This window comes from Halichoeres trimaculatus, unplaced genomic scaffold (assembly GCF_033239565.1).
Source record: "Halichoeres trimaculatus isolate MK-OKI-2021-1 unplaced genomic scaffold, fHalTri1.1 fHalTri1_scaffold_12, whole genome shotgun sequence".
Taxonomy (NCBI): Eukaryota; Metazoa; Chordata; class Actinopteri; order Labriformes; family Labridae; genus Halichoeres; species Halichoeres trimaculatus.
In genome coordinates this window covers 34,319,778-34,340,753 of record NW_027437190.1, presented here as the reverse complement: position 1 = coordinate 34,340,753, position 20,976 = coordinate 34,319,778, and the positions used below count along the sequence as shown (strand labels likewise).

At 40.4% G+C, this 20,976-nt stretch overlaps 1 protein-coding gene across 8 annotated transcripts in view; it reads left to right on the top strand.

Annotated features, from left to right (window-relative positions):
- The window catches only part of mef2d (myocyte enhancer factor 2d), a 173,352-nt gene that overhangs the window by 99,182 nt on the left and 53,194 nt on the right, over positions 1-20,976 (top strand). For all 8 annotated transcript variants that reach the window (XM_074684326.1, XM_074684325.1, XM_074684324.1 and 5 more), the window contains one exon: positions 11,928-12,062. In XM_074684326.1, coding sequence (XP_074540427.1) covers positions 11,928-12,062 — 135 coding nt within the window. The remainder of the gene's footprint in view (positions 1-11,927; positions 12,063-20,976) is intronic.

The following is a 20,976-nucleotide window of genomic DNA, read 5'->3' as shown; positions in this document are numbered from 1 at the left end:
ATACTTGTTTGTAAACACAACATTCAAACTGGGCTCCTCCCCCTGGGCTCAGTGCCAGCTGCAGCCCACACCCACAGCTGACTGTGACTACGTGAATACAATCACTAGCCCAGCAACCAACTGTAGCATCGCGTTTCTACGTAGGAGAGACTCAAGAGTTGTGCACCTGACTTAGCATGCTAGCACAAGCTAATTACGGATAATTGACACATACCTGGTTAGCCGAAAGCTAACTCACGTCGCTTGTCCCTTGCTGCTCTTCAAGTTCCTGAAGGCAAAAATGAAAGTGAAAGTACAGCAAAGCTTCACCCTCGTTTTTGAGTTTTGTTTCACTGTGTTGTGGTTTCCGTGCTACGTCCGCTATCGTAGCCTCTAAGGATAGCATCTTTCACTCGGTAACATTTTTATTTATTTATTTAGCCAGGAAAAGACTCGTTGGGGCTAAAAATCTGCTTTCCAAGAGTGTCCTGGCCAAGACAGCAGCAGCACAGTTTTAAAATAAAATAGTTCTTAGATAGATAAAACATAATATGTGACAAATGCCGCCATTTTTGTAGTTTGTTTCCTGTAAGTATACACTCTGACACAAGTGAAAAGAACTACACTTCCCAGAAGCAAACAGTAATCTGAAAAAAAAATGGGGAGAAAATCAAATCAAATCAAATTCAGTGAACTGCCTTTAAATTAAAAGAAGGGTATAATATTTTTATTTATTTATTTAGCGAGAAAAAGACTTGTTAGAGTTAAAAATCTTTTTTTTTTCAATTTTAAAATAAGGAATCATATGTCTCTTACAGAGGGTATTGTTGATCAAATTTATTTATTTTTTTTTCAATTTTTTTAAAAATTTCAATTTTATCACGTTTTGTATTTTTTTAATTTCTAAAATTTAAGATATATTTTTCAATCTTTTTAAAATTTTGATTTTTATCTTTTTATGCATTTTTTAATTTGTAAAATTTAAGATATTTTCCTTTTTCATTTTTATTTTATCGTGTTTTGCATTTTTTTAATTTCTAAAATTTAAGATATATTTTTAATTTTTTAAAATTTATTTTTTGGGGCTTTTTTCATTTCTTGGAATTTTTTTACATTTTTTGAAAATATTTGCAAAATTTTAGAATTTACAGTTATTTAAAGACAAAATAGGGTCTGAATTGCTTGTAACAAATAAAAATAAAAATAATAAATAAATAAAGTGAATAAAATAATAATATGCTGATGGAACATGAAAAAGTTTTTTGTTTCAAGACATTTTTCCAGTTTGAAGCAAAATTTCAAGTAGATTTTTTTTTCACTTGTAACAGCAATTCAGACCTCATTTTGTCATTAAATAACGCGAACCAAAACATTTTTCTGGACTGATTGGTTGAATTTGGCTCATATGAGTATAACAAAGCATTTTTTCTAGAAATAAGACAAAAACTCTCAATAAGATTTTAGTTTTTCAGTGAGTTGGTAAACGTGCGTCCTGGCTCCTTTCCTTCAAAGGTGAACGGATAAATAATGATGGTGTGACAGAGGACTCAAACACCTGCTGCAAAATGTTTGAGCTGCTGAAGAGTCTTCATCAGGAGGGGGCAAAAGAGGACACAGAGAGAGGAAGAGGAGGAGGAGGAGGAGGAGCAGGAGGAGAGGAAACAGGCGTCCAGGGAGCCTCACATATGGAGACATTACAGGAGAAAGGGCGAGAAACACAGAAGGACGAGCGCCAGACTGAGAGAGAGAGAGAGAGAGAGAGCTGTGAAAGGTGGTGGGCGAGCGAGCGAGAGAGGGGGGGTGAGGGGAGGCAGTGAGGGGGCGGGGCTAAAGAGCAGCAGCAGCCAGTCAGAGGCCGGCGTGGAGCTCTGCAGGGCGAATCTTACCCTGGCAACACAACGGAGACACAGAGAGAGTGGACAGGTGGACAGATGGCTGAGTATGTGTGTGTGAGTGTGTGAGCGTGTGTGTGTGTGTGTGTGTGTGTGTGAGGGAACCATGGTCGTGTTTGAAAAGTAATGTTCACAAAATATCAGATCTGTTTACACCAGAGAGAGGAAGAATCTGGCGTGGTCAGAGAGTGTGTGTGTGTGTGTGTGTGTGTGTGTGTGTGTGTGTGTTTACTCTCCTGTCACTTCAATCTCAAAGGGTCACTTCAGTCTCGGTCTAGAGGCTGACATTTTTTCAGAAATCCCGTGGGACGCAGGATCCTCAAGCGCCGCCACTTTGTAGTTTATTTCCAATAAGTGTTCACTCTAACGCAAGTGTAAAGAACTACATTTCCCAGAAGCCAACAGTGATCTAAAAAAGATTGGGGAGGAAATCAACTTCAAATAAATGAGCTGCCTAAAAATTAAAGGAAAGGAAAAATAGGAGTGGGAGTCATTTAACCAGGAGAGGACGTCTCCTCTGCTCCTCGCTGCTCCTCAGATTCTCAGAAGTCTAGAAAATTCTCCCGTCCCCTGTTTTAAAGCTCACAGATCTCTGTGACACTTTGAGCTCAGTGTGAGAAAAAGCAGAGTGAGTGAGGAGTGAAGATGCTTTAACTTTCACACTGAGCTGAACCGTTTCCTCAGACCTTCTTTAGCCTCATAACTGAGCTGGATCGTTAGGCGTTATACACAGGCGAGCATGACACAACTTCCTGTTACCGTAGAGCGCCGTGCTATCCTACAATCCAACTAGAATACTTGTCGTCAAAACATCCAAAACTATATTTCTTAATGATTAAGTTGATGTTTTTAATTGTGGAGTCATTTTTTACGGCATGACGTGTGATCGTACAGAAGTGACCTCACCAAGATGTGATGTCAGCTCTTTCAGCCGTCTCCAAACCTCTGCTGTGAGCTGTAGCAGAGACATAACACGCTGAACGGACTGAAAATGAATCTCTTGTGAGAAAATTATAAACATTTGTTGGTGTATTCAGTGATGAAAGTTGATATTCTCCTGGAAAAACACATTTTTAACGATGTATGCTAACCACTAGCATATCAATGTAATTTCCAATGTACTTGAGCATCAAGCTAGCGCCAAGTGCTCGACATCGTTTTGGGTTGATTTAGAGCTATAAAACATGTTGAATGGATTAAAAATGACCTTCTTGTGCGAGAGTCTTATATTTATTTCCGTTTCCAGTGTTGAAAGTTGTAACTTTCCTTGAAACTGAAGTTTTATCATTGTATGCTAACCGCTAGCATATCAGTGCAGCTTCCCTCTGTATGCTAGTGTAGCGCTAGATTCCTATATAGAAGCTTCTGATGTACCAAAACTATATGAAACCTTCAGTTAGATGTGTAACACGTTGAATTTATGGATAGGAATGACTTGTCAGAGAGTTCTGTATCAGTGGTTCTCAGGGAGATCTCTTGGAGCTTGTTTTTACCTCATGCTTTAATAAAAGTTCAAAAACATGAAGTGAGAGGTATAAACTTATGATTAAACTGACTTTAAAGCATAATTGACCTGAAGCTCTTTACTTTAAACACCAAAGTAAGTCTTCCACCTCAGGCTAGCTACTCTTAGCAAATTACCTCAAAGCTCCAAATTAAAATCACACTTTAAAGCCGTTATACGACTTGCTACATGGTGTTGCACCAGATACCTGGACCATTCTCTGTATATCATTAACAGAAACTTTAGGCAACTCTAGCGAACACTATTTATTTCATCTCTGCCATCATAACACCGTCTACTAGGGATGGGTACCTTTAACATTTGAAATGATACGGTACGGATGCCTGGTACCTGGCTATCAGTATCGGTAATTAATGGTACCATTTTCTGCTACTTTTTTGTGTTTATGTGGTAAAAAATATCAATTAAATAAGATTGAATGATAATGAAATCTCAAATTTCTTTATTTAACAATTTTTTCTTCTTTTTTTCTTCTTCTTCAATATATGTTAAACTTGCAATGCTAGGTTCATGCTCAGCATGGAAAATTGCCTACTCTTCCACTCCCTCACAGTCACAAGGATGGGTTTAGGTACCTAAACATGGTACCTTTTAATATGACATATGTCGGTACCCAGTACTTTTGACAGAATTCGGTCGGTACCTACAAAAGTATCTAACTCGGTGCCCATCCCTACCGTCTACTGTCACTTTCTACTGCTTCTTTCAGTAACTTCATGCCAATGTGGAAGGAATCTGTGCATAGAACTTAGAGAGGACTTCTATTTATTAACTAAAGAGTTTGAAATCATGCCCAGAAAACTCACCTTCTCTTCTTTCTGAAACAGTTTGGATTTTTTTCTCTTGCCCAAATTGTAGAAGAGTTACGGTAATGAGCACAGCTTGCATCAGTTGTTTCCTGTGGTTGCACACGGATCCCCTATGCAGTATCATAGACTGCAAAAAAATATATAATAGACGTCATCTTGTGTGGCTTGAAGTGAGGTCTCCACAAAAACTGCTCCCCCTGGTGGCTGGCTGCAGTATAGGTTAAAAAATCCATCTCCCCAGTCATTCCAGATGGGCTGTGGTCAAACTTTAAAAGATTAATACACCTGGTAGAAATGTTTCTCACGTCTGATTGTTGTGGTGATTTGAAGATATCGTTTGGCTGTCTTATGTTCAAGTCCTCTTTTTTCTGAAAAGTCTCGTTTTCATCAGTTATAAGAGGTTAAAAACGAGGCTTTACTTCACGTTCAACGATGATTGACAGCTGACGTTCTTCTGTATTTTTTTCAGGGATTGTAATATATGTAGGGAAGTAGAGTCAGGAAGTGATTATTTTGGCTTCAAAACCGTACAATGGTAAAAGGCGGAGCCACGTTGTCCACTCTATATACAGTCTATGGTCTCCCTTTTTGGGGATTTTAGTAGGAAAAAGATGCTAAGGTGACATTTTAACAACCTGGACTTGAGCTTTGGTTGAATTTCTGCTCCGTTTGCAGAGTTTTGCTTGTGACGATCCATGCATGAAGCTCCTGCTCCCTCAGTGTCTAGAAACCATATTTAAAGCTCAAACTTTGGATGCATAGACTTTATTTCTTATTGGAAGGACAGGAAGTTAGTGACCCAGCCTCATGCAGAGGCCAGGACGGCAGAACTGGGGCGCTGACGCTCACAGGAGTGGCGTGAAATGAACATGCAGGAAGAAAATGAGTCTCATTTCCTTTGTTTACCTTTTCAGTCTGAGCATAAAGACGTGAAACGCTTTCCTTTAAGCGTGAAACAGGTCAGCAGCTTCCTGCCGTGGGGACGGGGTGTTTTATGGCGTTATCGGCGAGTCAGGGTCAGCGGGGATGTGGCAGGTCTCTGTGAGCTGTTTATATTTGTGAATGAGACACCGACACAGCTCAGCGTTTTGTCTCTTTGTATCCCGACAGCCGGGAGCAGGAGGTCCACGCCTCGATCACGTCCTCCTCCTAACCCTCTATCACATGCTCTCTTTGTCAGCATGAACCCGTTTTAAAGTCTATTTATTTCATTTCTATTCTCTTCTTTTCAGGTCAGACATATTCACACACCAGCTGTGACAAAACACTGTTTCTGTCAGCCGTGGACAACAAAGCGAGGAGCAGCGGCGGCGGCGGCACGTTAAATTTGCATCAAGCTGCAGATCAGAGCGCTGACTTGTTCTGGCGAGAGTCGAACCGCTGAATCAGGCGACTGTGTTGGAACAAATCTGTCTAATAACCCGCTTCGCCTGCGAGATAAAACACGGCGGTGACACGGCGGCGATAATAACGGCTTTGAGTTTTAATGAGATTCGTATCAAAGAGCACTATTGTTATTAAAAAGCGCGGCGTCTTTACGCTGACATCCAGCAGGCATCATTACCCTCCTGCCCTCACCTGCTCGCAGGATGTGAGACTAATTCGTCTGAAATTAAAAGGCGCTCCGTCGCGGCCTCCTCGGGGTTTTGGCGGCCGCTCTTGCAGGTACGAGTCTCCGCCGGCTCCTCTTCCCAGGCTGGATTGCTGGCGGTTGAATCATCCTCACTTAGCGTTTGATTGAGCGCAGTGGGAGTCGTGGAACATGTGCTTATGTTTTAATCAGACCACCACTCGGCGGCAGTCACACTTGACACGGCATAATTAATTAAGAAAATATAGGCTGAGTGAAAGATTGAAAACGATCCTGGAGTACTTTGTGTCTCAGAGACGATCTGAGGAGAAACCTGTCAGCTGTCTCAGTTCCTCCTCATCATCGTCTCATCCTCACATTTTCTGATGTTTGCTCCAGGAAAACATTTCACATCCTGGGAAACCACCTGAACTGTGAAATTTATCTCATTTAACGGCAAAGTAAAGATATACAGACGTGTTTTTACAGCTTTCAGCGCTCTGTTTGAATTTAAAACCAAAAAAAAGTTGAGAAAAAAATATGATGATGATGTCTAAGAGTTGATCAGGAGCCATACTTTCCCAAAACATGAACATCACATGTGAGTCAGTTCTTAGGATTTATTCAGGAGATCTGAAGCCTCAACTTTTTTTCAACCCAGTTTAGAAACAAAGACTACAATGGAGGATTGAATGTAGAAAAATGTCCAAAAAACCCAGATTTAAGATCATTTTAACAAAAAAATCTTGATACTACGATACATTGACTTTTTCTCCCACCCTAAAGACTGTGACCCAAAGTTTTCAAACCTTTTTCAAAGAGGAAAACTAAACAAAAGCTGAAAATATCAGAGACAGATGAAGTTGTATTTTGTGATTCCATCTTATTTTTATCCTAGTTTTATTGTTTTTGCTTGTATTGATTTTTTTCTAAAACTTTACATTATGTAGCTTCTGAATACTGTAACGTTAGCTTATCATAGCATATGTAGCTAGTGCTCCTGAATGCAGCTTATCCGTCTCATCATTCATAAAATGCAGTTCATGTAGTAAAATCTGTTTGCTGTGAAAGTGTCCTCCTGCTCTGACGCTGTGGCTGCTATAAGCTGTAGCTGTCACTATAGCCGCATGAAATAAATCTATTCTGTCAGAAAATTTTGGCCAATCAAGAAAATCATGCTAATTTTTTTTAATTGATTATTTTTCATATTTTTTGGAATTTCATTTTTTTTTGCTAGTTTTGCAAGTTTTAAAATTGTTTAAAAATTTTGAAATAAAGTTTTAAAAATTTAAGTGAAATTTTTGAAAATTTCTTTAAAAAAAATTTTTGGAAAAAAAAAACATTTTGAAATATTTTTTTCATAATTTAGAAATTATTTTTGAAATAAATCTATTCTGTCAGAAAATTTTGGCCAATCAAGAAAATCATGCTAATTTTTTTTTAATTGATTATTTTTCATATTTTTTGGAATTTCTTTTTTTTTTTGCTAGTTTTGCAAATTTCAAAATTCTTTAAAAATTTTGAAATAAAGTTTTAAAAATTTAAGTGAAATTTTTGAAAATTTCTTAAAAAAAATTTTTTGGAAAAAAAAAACATTTTGAAATATTTTTTTCATAATTTAGAAATTTTTGCAAATTAATTAAAAAATAAATAAAAAAATTATAAAATGTAAAAATTTGCAGATTTTTTAATTTGTAATTGCTTAAATATTTGAAATTGAGTTTTGCAAATTATAGTGAATTTTTTGGGAATTTCATATTTTATCAAATTAAGAACAACTACATTTTGAAAAAAAAATCTATAATTTTGAAATTTTGCAAATTAATTACAAAAAAAATCATAAGTTTTTAAAATTCTATAAAATTTGCAAATTTGTCATTTTTTAAAAATTTTTAATCGTTGAAATTTTTGAGAATCAAATTTTCCAAATTAACTGAATTTTTTTGAAATTATATTCTTTTCTTAATTTTCAAAAAATAAATTAATTTGAAATATTTTGAAAGTTTTTTTATTTTTATTTTTTTTATTTTTATAAATTTCAGTTATTTTTAAAAAATTTACACAAAAATCAAAGTGTATTGTAATTTCAACTATGTTAGAATCTATTCACCGTGTTGTCTTCATTGAGAAGATAAAGTAGATTTTGTGGCTCCTTAAAGACTCTGATCCAGGTGGGCTGAGGCTAAATAAAAGTAAAGTTTGCAGACCCCTGGTATAGAATAAGTAATTCAGACTTTATTTGTCAGAAAAATGAACACTTGTGTTTGACTCAGTCTGATCAGAGCTGACTGTGAGGACAGGAAGTGTGTTCGGTGAGGCACCCTGAGCGTTTGGAGGACAGAGAGTTTTATTTCTCTCAGGTCAAGATGAAAACATGACGAGGCAGAGAGTGTTCAGCGAAGTCTGTTTCCTTTCAGAGAGTTTTCAAGGCCAGGCTTTTTCTTCCTCTTCTTCTTTTCTTCTTCCTCCTCCAGATAAATCTTGTAGCGGGTCCACAGAAAACTCTCCAGCTCTGGTCTCAGATCCTTTTCGCTGTGAGGATCTTTCAGCCTGGCTGTGTGGTCACCGGGTAAAGCTACTTAACGGCAAATCTCGTTTAGCAGAATCCTCTCAAAATAAGATCCTCTCTTCCTCTTTCTTTGCTCCTCTTCTTCTCGCCCCGTCCAAAGCGTGCGAACACTGACACAACCTGACGGCGTGCTTCCTAACACGCCCTTTACCCCTGTTTCTTCACACAGCCACTTTCCCGAGCGCCGAGCTTCACACCAATTAGTGACGCTGTTGATTGTGCCGAGTGGTGCGATGCCTCCGTGTGCCATCTGACATGCGGCTCAGGTTTACACATCTTCCCCTTCGCCCTGTGAAAGCGCCGCGGGCTGCTGCAGCCCGTCCTGAACGCTGGCTAAAGACAGGAGCGGCGCTCGCGTTGCTAATGTCACATGGTTTGACTTCAAAGCGTCTCCATTCAGTCGCTTCTTCACCCTTTTAACCCTGAGAGCACCTGCCGGGGCCGCGGGAGCAGCATCCGCGGTAATAACGTGCTTTTCACGTAGACGTGCTTTCCTGAACGCTGGCTAAAGACAGGAGCGGCGCTTGCGTTGCTAATGTCACATGGTTTGACTTCAAAGCGTCTCCATTCAGTCGCTTCTTCACCCTTTTAACCCTGAGAGCACCTGCCGGGGCCGCGGGAGCAGCATCCGCGGTAATAACGTGCTTTCACGTAGGCGGCAGATGTGCTGAACGCTGACCCGTCAGATCGATGCAGCGATATCAGAGGTGGAGATTTTTCCTTCAAGGCTCTTTTTCCTCTTCGCTAATACGCCTGTAGAATAAAAATCCCTCCTTGTGCGTATTTAGAGGGGTCAAACTGCTACTTCTGACTTTTACTGCTTCATTTTTATACAATGAGCCGTGTGGGAGTCAGCACATGTGGTGCCAGATGAACATTTGTTTGTGTGAAATGAGGATGGCTTCATGAATCTGAGGATGTAAACGAGATGTTTGTAGATGATAAAATATTGTCTGGGAATCAGTGGCGTGGTATTAAAATGCTCTTACTGAAGTTTTTGAAGTGCACTCTGTGAGCCAGATTTTGCGGGAAAGTGTGCCTCAATTGCAACTTGGGAACCAAAACATAGAAAAAGTTTCCACTTGGGAACCCAAATCTGTGCAATAGTGCTCCTTTGGGATCCATAAAGAGTTAAAGTGCCCTCCTGGGAGCCAAAATCAGCTCATGTGGGAACCAAAAGGCAGAATCTAAGGATCCCAAATCTGCCAAAGTGCCCATTTGGGAGCCCAAATGTGTGCGAAAACTGCCTTCTTGGGACCATGAGGCTTGTCAAAATGTCTTTTTGGGAGCCAAACACAGTGTAAGTGGTCTCCTGGGATCCAAAATGTGCTAAAGTGATATTTTTGGATCCAATAGGCACCATAAAGTGCAACTTGGAAGCCAAAATGTGTCTATATGCACACTTGGGAACCAAAACACAGAAAGAGTGCCCACTTGGGAGCCAAAATGTGTGCAAAAATGCTCTTTTAGGATCCATCAAGCATTTCTAAAGGTATTTTGGGAGCTAAAAACATTAAAAGTGCCTTTTTTAAAGCAAAAAAAAAGCAGATTAAGGGCCCTTTTGGGACCGGAACACAGATAGACCATGTCTCAGGATCCCAAATGTGCCAAAGTGTTCACTTGTAAGCCCAAATGTGTGCAAAACTGCCCTTTTGGGGCCATAAAGCTTGTCAAAATGTCTCTTGGGGAGCCCAGCATAGATTAACTGGTCTCTTGGGATCCAAAATGTGCTGAAATTATATTTTTGGTGCCTAATTCCACACTAAAGTGCTCGCTTGGGAGCCAAAACACAGAATGAGTGTCCACTTGGGAGCCTAAATGTCTGCAAAAGTGCTCTTTTGGGATCCATTAAGCATTTAAAAGTGCGTTTTTGGGAGCCAAACACAGACAAAGTACCCTATTTGGAGCAAAAAGCAGATAAAGTACCCTCCTGGAGGCCAAAATGTGCTTTTATGCCCATTTGGAGGCCAAATGTGGTTCAAACTGCCATTTTGGGACCATAAAGCTTGTCAAAATGGCCTTTGAGGAGACCAATACAGTTTAAGTGGTCTCTTGGGATCCAAAATGTACTATGATAATATTTTTAAAGCCAAAATGTGCACTTTAGTGCTAGTTTGGGAGCCAAAATGTGCCCAAGTGCCCTCTTAAGGGCAAAACACAGTAAGCCCACTTGGAAGCCCACTCGAGAGCCCAAATGTGTGTATCAGTGCTCATTTGGGGTTCATAAAGCATTTCGAAGTGCCCTTTTGGTAGCCAAAATGAGTCAAAGTGCCCTTTTGGGAGCCCAACACAGATTTCAGGGTGTCTGGGATCCAAAAATGTACCAAAGTAATATTTTTTGCGTTGAATGCACACTTAAGTGCTGGCTAGGGAGCCAAAATGTGCCTAAATGCCTGCCTGGGAACCAAAACACAGAAAGAGGGACCACTTGGGAGCCCAAATGTGTTGGTAAGTGCTCTTTTGGGATCCATAAAGCATTTCAAAGTGCCCTTTTTGGAGCCAATCACTGATAAAGTGCCCACTTGGGAGCCCAAATGTGCACTCAAGAGCTTTCCCCAGAGCTAAAATGTACTTAAGATTTTGGAGTCATAACACAATTTAAAGGCGTCATTCTGGGATACAAAAAGCATGCCAAAATGCTTTTTTGGCAGCCAGACGTGTACTAGGGTCACAGTCTGTACAATAAATGGACATAGTCTTCCTAACGTCACCTGTCTGTTTCTAAAAACAGATTTTTGAAGCAGATCAGCTGGTGCGGCCATATTGGAAGTGTAAATAGTCTTTTTTTCTGTTGTGAAAACTGCCTTTTTTGGCTTGGTGTGTTTGTGACTTCCTGTTCTTCCAGCCTCAAGTGGACCCTGGTGTAACATCAGATTTTAGCTTTGTCTCATTGTTTTATACCTGAAGTTGCTGCTTGGCTTGAGTTTCCTTTCAGCTGGTTAAAACGTGATGAACATGTCTTAAGTGACCTTGAAAAAATACCCCAGCACACAGGTTTGACGTAAATGAGTCGTGAGACGTCCTCCATGGGATGGAGGAGCAGAGCAGGAGCTCAGTTTAAAGTTTGGGTGAAAAGGAAGTGTCATCATGTGAGGTGTTTGACAACCGTAGGTGTTTTACCCTCAGGGGATCCTGGACAGATCGCCCACTTGATCCAGAAACCGTCTGCAGAGCCGGGTAATAAGCTCACCTATCGACCACTGCAGGTCTGCTCTTCCCCCGTCCAAAACACTGATGTCTGTGCACGAGTGTTTTTTCTGGACTCTTTCAGGACTTTATTTTCTATCAGAGACGGTTCGGGCTGACATGCTACTTTCTGAATGTGTCATATTTCAGACGTCATACATGTTTTGTCCGGCTGTACCATGTAGAAACATCGTGTGATGATGCGTTCGAGGACTTGATGATGCTGTGGTTTTGTTCAGGTTCTGCGTGGCACATCCTGGTCTCTCGTCTGGTTCCGGTCCGTTTCATGTGTGCTAATGTTCAGGTGATCCAAAAGTGTTGCATGAGAAATGAGATGTAAACCTTCCTCCTTCTCCTCCTCCTCCTCCTCCTCTGCCCCCCTCTCTGACCGCTTCAGACGTTGCGAAAGAAAGGCTTTAACGGCTGCAACAGCCCCGAGCCCGACGGCGACGACTCCATCGACCAAAGCCCGCTAAACGAAGACAAGTACCGCAAGACCGAGGACCTGGACAGCCTCTTCAAGCGCTACGGCGTGAGTACCGTCACACTTTGTCACCTTATCTAACCTTCCCTTTCTCCTCTCCTCTCCTCCTCCTCCTCTCTGTCCACCCTCCTCTTCCTCTTCTTCTTCTTCTTTTGTTTTGGGGGGACGAAGGCTCTGAACAAGAAAGAGCACCGGGACTCTGAGAGCCCAGACCCCGAGGAGCCCTTCTCCCTCACCCCCCGCACTGAGGAGAAATACAAAAAAATTGACGAGGAGTTTGATAAAATGATGCAGAACTATAGGCTGTCAGTGAGTACCGCCCCCTCCCCCCCTCTGTGTAACCCCGCCCCCTCTTCATGTTGGTTCCCCGCTGCCGGAGGTTTCCGGCTGCTGATGGCGGCCTGATTACTCACAGAGCACTCGCCTTCACCATTCCTCCACCCCTTTACCTCCACCACATCATCTCTTACCAACAGCACCTCCCCCCACCCGCCAAATCACTACCCACAATCCCCTCTGATGGTGTGTGACTGAGCTGGGTCAGGATGAGCGACTCGGATAGAAACTTTTAAGACCACTTTGTTCGTCTGAAATGATGAAAAAACAGAAGCATGTAGTGCCCAAAAATGTCGACACGTTATAAAAAAACAAGGTGCTTCATAGCGCCCCCTATTGCTATGTTACGCTACAGCTTATACAAAAAAGGTTTGAGAAGTGTCTTTAGGGTGTTTTTATGGCGGCGCATCAAACTCTGATACCTAGCCATGAACCAGGAAGTCATTGTAGCTCCTTCATAAAAGTTCCAATCTGCTTCAAATTCCCGCACACCATCGAGATCCAACTTCCGACACATCTATAAGCTCAAAACTCTTTTACTGCAATAGCCCCACCCTTTAGAAAAGCGTGGTAATATCTTTTATATTATCGTCTACCTACAACAAGGGTTTTCAACCTGTGGCTCTGGAGCCACATGCGGCTCTTTGACTCGTTTGCAGTGGCTCCTTGTAGCTTTAAAACAATATATTGATGATTAAAGACACTGACACTAAATAAAATCCTGTGTTAACATTTAGTTGAACTAAATCTTCATCCCATCTGTCAATAAAGCCTGCCACCGCTCTACTTCACCTCCTACAACATCAACAGCCCACCAACTTTCCATGCACCTGTGGCTAACCTCAAGTTTTACAGCCCTGGGAAGATAACTACATCTACAAAAAGACTAATCTGGAAGAAAATGCAGATTTTAATTCTGTGCGGATGGATTCATTTAACTGACAATGTGCTGGTTTAATATACATGCTTGATATGTGGCGAGACATTAGCAAACAACAAAAAATGATGAGTTGGGTGATTTTATCAATATTATAATTAAATTCAAATATTCTTTTAATTTTTTTGAAAATTGATGAAACATTTTTGGGCTATTTTTTGACATTTCAAAAATTTATTTATTTATTTTTTAATTTATAAAATTTAAAAATTTTGCACATTTCATGTTTTTGAAATTTAATTTTTTTGAATTTCAAAAATGGTCAAAGTTATTTTAATGTAAAGAAAAAAACTTTAAAATTTTTAATTATTTTTTTATTTTATTTTCCAAAATTTAGAAATATTTTTAATATTTTGCAATTCTTTAAAATACCAAAAAGTAATTTAAGTTGATTTAGAAAAAAAAAAAAAATCACATTTACAATTTTATAAATTAAAAAAAAAAAAAAAAAAAAAAAAATTCTCATTTAGAAAATTATTCCTTAGATATTAACTATTTAGAGAATTTCATACACCCTATAGTTTTTGTTGTGATGGTATATTAGATATTGTCCTTAGAAAAGACTTAAATCCAGGTGAGCTGAGGCAAAATGGCTCTTATGAAAGTAAAAGTTGCAGATTCCTGACCTTTAGATTCCAATCTGCTTCAAATTTGACCCATGGGTCCTTCTCTAGACTCATATACAAATGAATTAGGGTGATAGGAGTAGCGCCACCTATAGGAGACAAGTGATATTCACCCCACATATGCACCTTAAAACAAGCCTCAAAACATCCACGTTCCTTTAATGATCTCTCAGCCACATTACTGAAGATGATGAATGTATCAAAGTCCCTTGGTTTGGCCAATCAGATTTGAAAGGGGCACATGCCACCTGGGCACCCCTCGGATACACCCCTGTGTTAATGATTCATCATTTTTTTTTTTGTTTTTCAAATATTAACAAAAAGTAAATTTACCGACATGTGGAAACTAAGTCAGCGTCAGCCAATGTCGGTTTTACTGCAGGTGAGAGGAACCAGCTCGGGGCTGTTTTTGTCACACGTCAGGTTAAAATACAGAAAAGAGTCTGCAGCTCCAGAAAGACTCTCATTTTCTGCAGCGCTGAGCTTCAAACTTCATGTTTTCCCTGTTATTATGTGTTCTCCTGCGTAGCTCCATATGCAGCACGCTCGCTGTGATAATTCACCTGAAGTTCCCGCCATCACAGGAAGAGCATCCTCAGGAGGAGTGTAACTTTAATATGCTGTTTCTGATGCGTCTGCAACTTCAGTAATGCACAAGAACAAACATCAGGCGGAGACGAGCGCTAACTAGGTCCCCCGTTTTCATGAAAGTTGGCATAGCAACCTGTGTCAGAGGGGGAATGATGCTTTATGGTAATCATAAACGCGTTCGGAGCGTGCCTCGGAGCAGTCGGAGCGCTCGTCTGTAAGCAGCAATCCTGCAACACTCAGCAACAATAAGGAAAGGAGCAGACGTGCAGCTGCTTCCTGACTCTGTGCAGGTAAAGAAACCGTGGTGCCTTCACTGACCGTTGGTTGTTTAGTGTATCAGAGGTCACAGGAGTCCAGGTGTGTTTCTGCTCCTCATTCTGCAGCTTTCTGGCGCTCTGCCCGGCTCCTTTTAACCGCCCGGCTCCTGTGCCAGTTTCTCTGTGATTCATTTTTCCTCCCCGCTCAATAATGCCATTAATGTCACTTTAATGAGCAGCACTCAATTTACATCCCTTCTTCCTGTCTGCCTGCTCCGCTGATTGGTCACCTGGGAGGGGACACATCGCTCATGTCGAGGCGCCGCAGAGAAAAACTGCAGTTAGTCAGAAAGTCAAACATGTGAGGGTGTTTCTCTACGGAAACTCAGACTTCTTTGCTCTATGATTTAATTTTTCTCTCTTTTTACCTCAATAGCAGGTTGAAAACTCTGGTGTAACAAAGTGAAAACGATGCAGACGTTATTAAAGCTGCAGTTCCAGAAGTGTCCACTTGAGGCTGGCCCCAAAGGCAGATGACGGACTATGAGTTTCATATTAATGTATCGATTTTTACAGTAGGTTTTCAAAGCAAATAAAAATCAATTTGGCACAATTCTCAGAAGTATTTGGTCCAAAAAACAGATTATATTTCTTCTTAGTGTTTTTAAGATAATGGAGAGGAGCTTGGATACATTATCAGAGAAAGAGACAACCCTTTAAACTATCAGCTTGGATCCTTAAAGTCCACGTTCGCTCCATCACTTTGTCTTTTTCTGGATCGACCAAAACTAGAAGTCCCAGCAGCAATCAAGAAAACAAAAGTAAGAAAGTGTATAGAAAGTGCAAAAAGCTCCATAAGAAAATAGATGCTGACAGCTTGTCCATCATTGTCCAGTCAGCCAGCCTCCACCTCCACAGGGTCCAGGACTGAGCTTCTTCAGCAGTCTGATCAGTCTCTGTCTCCTGGATCCTGTCTGCTCACAGCAGGTGAAGCTCTTCCATTGTGGCCTTGGTGTCTGCTGTTAGCTCTGTTAGCCATGTCTGTGAATAGCATGATGCTACTCTGCCCTCTGGTATTCCCTCTGTTGCTGGGTTAGCACGGCTAGCTCGTCCATCTTATTGGAGATAGATCTTACGTTCCCAATAACGATGGATGGAAGGACAGGTCCATGTCGTCACTTCTTGGCTCACACCTGAGAACCAGCACGTTATCTTCACCTTGTGAGGAAACATCTGGCCTAGCACCAGTTAGCATTGAGATTCTACAGGCTGCTAACAGCTGATTTCACATGTATACAATGCAGCCATGGTTACATGTAGGATCTCCAGACAAACACAGGAGAAAAAATAGTAAAAATATCACTGAAGACACAAAATTTTTGGTGTCCATGACCAACAAATGAGCCATACAAATACGAAGATGTCGAAAAAGAGACAAAGAGCTGGGCGGCGTCTAGCAACATGATGTTATATTATGTTATTATGATACAGCATGTTATCTTTACATTAGTGGTTAATCTGGTTTCAAACTAATACACAATATTATTGTTTATTGCCAATAATTTGTTGCTACATCAACACAGGCCTACGTACATAAAGCCTTTGGTGTTACGTCAGGTGTGTACCGATGACATCAAACCCATCCACATTTCTTAAACATCCTGAAAACAAACTTATTTCCACCCAAAAACATTGTTCTCCTTCCTTAAAAAGAAAAAGGTTTTGCATTTTAAACTTTAAAATTTGAGGGTGTGTTGCGTCATTGGACTATAAAACACAAATAACGTCTCAGGGACTTCCTCTATTCCTCTAATCTGCCAAAGGAACAAGAAAAATTTGCTCGAAAATTTGTTTAAAACTAGGAAAAAGTCTAAGTACAAGTAACTTTTCTCTTGTTCCATTGGCAGATTTATTTATTTTTGACTTGTTACAAGAAATTCAGAGCTCATTTTAATCTTTAAATTACTTGAAATAAGATATTTTTCTGGACTTGTCAGGTGAATGTGGCTCATATTAAGTCTAAAAACACATTTTCTGGTGAAGATAAGACAAAAACACTTGATAAGATTTCAGATTTTGCAGTGAGGATCCAGGTCCTACTCCTAAAAGAAACCCTCTGGCTTAAGTTAGCCTCTGTGTGTTAAAAAAAAAAAGATTAAACATCGCAAAAAAAAAAAATTCAAAGCAGAAATAAAAATAAAAGAAGTTCAAATAGAATAAAAGATCAATAAATACAGGCTATGGAAACCAAAACAGCTCATTTAAAGGCTGTAGAAATGACAGTGTTGCTGAGTCAATGTTTGACTTTTGGATCCAGCCTCTTGTGGACACTGGAGGTACTGCAGCTTTTTTGCACTTTCACTCCATCTTCATTTTTTAGCACCAGGTTGCACTTGGTTGCATTAAATAAAAAAAGAAAAGAAAGAAAAAGACAGATTAATTAGAGAAATCATCACTAAAAATGCAACTTTCTCCATTTAAAGCAGCATTCACTCTGGAAACGGTGAACTGACCATCAGGAAATTCACTGATATCACGACTAAATGACTTTTCCTGTTGGAAATAATCATTGAAAACAAACTGTCGCCACCTCATGTTTTTAACACTCTACACTCTCCTGGAGCTCTCTGTGGTTGGATGTTAGCGGGGCGCCTCCAGCAGGCAGACCTCCTCTGACCCCCCCTCCTCTGACTCTCTGTATCTAACCCCCCCGGCTCGGCTCGGCTCGGCTGGCCCTGCACACCTTTTCACTGAGCAACACAAACAGAACAAACATCCCCACCCACCTCTCCTCCCCTCAGCTTCATAATCCCCAGCATGACAGCTCGGGGCCGGGATCTACACGCTTAATCCCACTCGTACTAAAATACCTCCTGAGGTAGGGAGAGTGGGGGGGGCAGCAGCCGGCGAGACGAGACCCCCGAGCTAACGTTACACTGGCACTGAGTGAAAGCAGCTTTTTCAGCCCGCGGGTTCTGGTTTGATCCTCTCTGGCTCTGAGTCCGTGTGTCGGGGAAATTAATTAGAAATAGATTTCTTCCTTTAACGGCCGCGATGCTGAAAGGAAAGGACGTCTTAACGTCTTCTGCAGAGGGTCAGCGAGAAATTTCAACACAAGAAAACTCAAACATAGAGTTAATTCAGACAGAGCTTCACAGTTTCATCGAATCAAGTCCAATCTGATTTAAAAACAACCACCAAAGGGCGACGAGCTTTACATCGAATTCAGCTTCAGGAGTTTCCTCTTTAACGAATCACAGATTTATTCCAGCGCTTTCCAATAAGAACAGAATCTTTAAGTTTCACCTTTAAACGACCTTCAAAAAGCAAATATGAAGATTTTAATGTCAGACATTTATGGTTCAGAGTAAACAGGGAAACAGTGATTTAACAGCCAAACTGAGGTCACAGGAAGCCAAAGTGGGACAAAAAAATTTGAACTTTTATGCAAAGAAATCACAAAGATAATGCTACAAATCTCAACCACATCACCTAAAATTAAAAAAAGATTTTTACAGGATCGTACAAATAAAAACACCAGAAAACATTGGAGCATATATAGAAAAGTTAAAACTCATAAATTTATTTTTAATCCTCAAACATCAGCTCAGCTCTTCCAAACAAAATTGTAACTTGGAGTAGAATAAAGAAAAACTAGAGAGAGATAGAGCACGAGCTAAAGGCTAAAACATAAGCTAGAAATCTAACAAGCTAAAAGCTAAAATGGGAGCTAAAGGCTAAAACATGAGCTGAAGAACAAAAAAAAAACAAGTTAAGGCTGAAGCACAAGCTAAAGGCCGAAACAAGAGCTAATGGCTTTAACGGGAGCTAGAGGCCAAAAAATTAGTTCAAGATAGGATGAGGGCTAAAAGCCTAAGCTAAGCAAAAGGCTATAACATGAGCTAAAGGAAAAGCAAAAACTAAAGGCCAAAAAACAAACTAGAGGCTAAATCATGAGCTATAGAACAAAACACTTAGCTCAAAACTCAAACATAGGCTAAAGCCTAAAACACAAGCTAATGGCTTAAATAGGAGCTAAAGGCCAAAACATTAGCTCAAGGCACAAAACAAGGGCTAAAAGCTAAAACACTGGCTAAAGGGTAAAATATTAGCTGAATGCTTAATTGGGAGCTATAGGCCAAAATATTAGCTCAAGACTAAAACAGGGGCAAAAGCTACGGAAGAAGAAACACTTTTACATGAGCTAGGATGATGGATAAAAGCTAAAGATAAGCGAAAGGCTAGAACATGAGCTAAAGAACAAAACACAGGTTAATGCTTAAGTACAGGCTAAAGGCCAAAACACAAGCTAATAGCTTAAATGGAAGCTCAAGACCAAAACATTAGCTCAGGACTAAAACATTGGCTAAAGGCTAAAACGTGCTAAATAACAAAACACAGGCTAAAGGAAAAATAAGAAACTTAAGGCTAAAACTTAAAGCAAAGGCTAAAACATGAGCTAATAGCTAAAACATGAGCTAAAGAACAAAACAGAGGCTAAAGGCTAAAACACGAACTAAAGGCTTAAACATGAGCTTAAGACTTGAAGTCAGGCTAAAGGTGAGGGACTCATCTCAGAGCACTGAGCTGTGAGTAGAGCTAAATACAGCTGGCTGCTAAACTACGCTACAAACTGACAAAGTTAGCTCGTTGTCAGGTTACAAAGTGTAGCTCTACCTAACTGTTGATAAATACCATACCTCGTGGAGTTGGATCTGGGAAAAAGTAGAGTTAGAAAGAAGATCTCCATTCATTTTCAGAACAAACACGCACCTTGTTCAGAGTCACATCTCCACCATAGTGTGTGAGACTCCGGGCCATAAGATGGCGCTGCAGTCCAACTAAAACAGATCTTTCTTACTGACTTTCAGTGTTTTAACGTTCGGCTGTTGAGTCTTGGCTCTGTTCCCTGAGGTTTTCTCTTGTAAAGCTTCATTCGTTAACGTTTACTTCTTTTCTGGGTTTTCTATCCAAAGTTTTTCGATCGCCACCTGCTGGTCGGTGGTGTGTAGTGCATGCAGGCCCAGTTAAAGTTGCCCAATGTTGCTCAGTGCAGCCACCTTAACACACATGATTGAATCTAAATCTTAAACACAAAGTATTTTACTCCCTGTTTTTTTAGTGCTGTTCTTCCTCTAGAGTGTCGGAGCGGCACCCTAGCGCCCCCTTTTGTCCACCTTTTCTCTGAGCTCTGTATGTGTCCTGTGAGAATAAATCAGCCATATAGGAGCCGAACAACCTCAGTGTAAGATTACAGTAATTGAGGTTTTGTCTTAAAGTAAGTTGCTCTTAAGAGTCGGCAACCCGCAGGCTCATTTTGTAATTTCACACCATGAGAGCGACGCAAACGTCCTTTTAAATAATTCAGCTTCTTTCTAAAGCTGCTGCTTCCACAGAGCCACAGCTGAGAGTGAAGGAACTTAAACACAGGTAGAAAGAACAGAAGCAGGTTAAATCACCTGTTTACAGCTCTGTGCATCCAGAAAACACACCCTGACTGTGAGAGCTCCTCTGAGAGAAGATTAGTTCCTCTGCTCCTTTTGTTCCCCTCACACAGACGAGGCCTTCAGCTTCTTCACAAGTCGTCAGAAACGCTCAGGTATTTACCTCACAGCTCGTCTTTTTGTCGTCTTTGACCCGTTTTAAAACCTGCAGGACGACGAGCAGGGCGTGCAGAGTCAGAGTGAAACAGTCGGATGTAAATCCAGACGTAATTTGGCCAAAAACACAGATTGATGTTCAGTGAGGCAGAGAGCGGAGCGGGAGAGGACACATTAAAAATTCATATTTAGAAAAGAAGGAGAAGGAGAAGGAGAAGGAGACAGAAGAGGAGGTTTTGTAGTGAAGTCACCTAGCAACAAGAGGCGGGCATCAGCGTCAAAGTCCTGCTGAAGACAGCGATAAAAAGAGGAACACACCTGATGTAGATGAAAGGTGTCTCTGACCTGAAATGCTCTGCTCTCAATGGGCAAACCATTCATTTTCAACGTAATGAGCGCCAATAACTACACCCCATCCGTCTGTAGGGACAAACAAGGTCAAAAACACAGATCAAGGTTAAAATGTGGAATATACTTGATTTTGTCAAATTTCTTAATAAAAATGTCTCACAATATCAAGAAAAAGTAAAATTAATATAAAAATACATTCATTTATTAAAAATTTTAAAGGATGTCCAATTAATCTCCCATTGTTAAGTTTCTGTCAGCTCATGT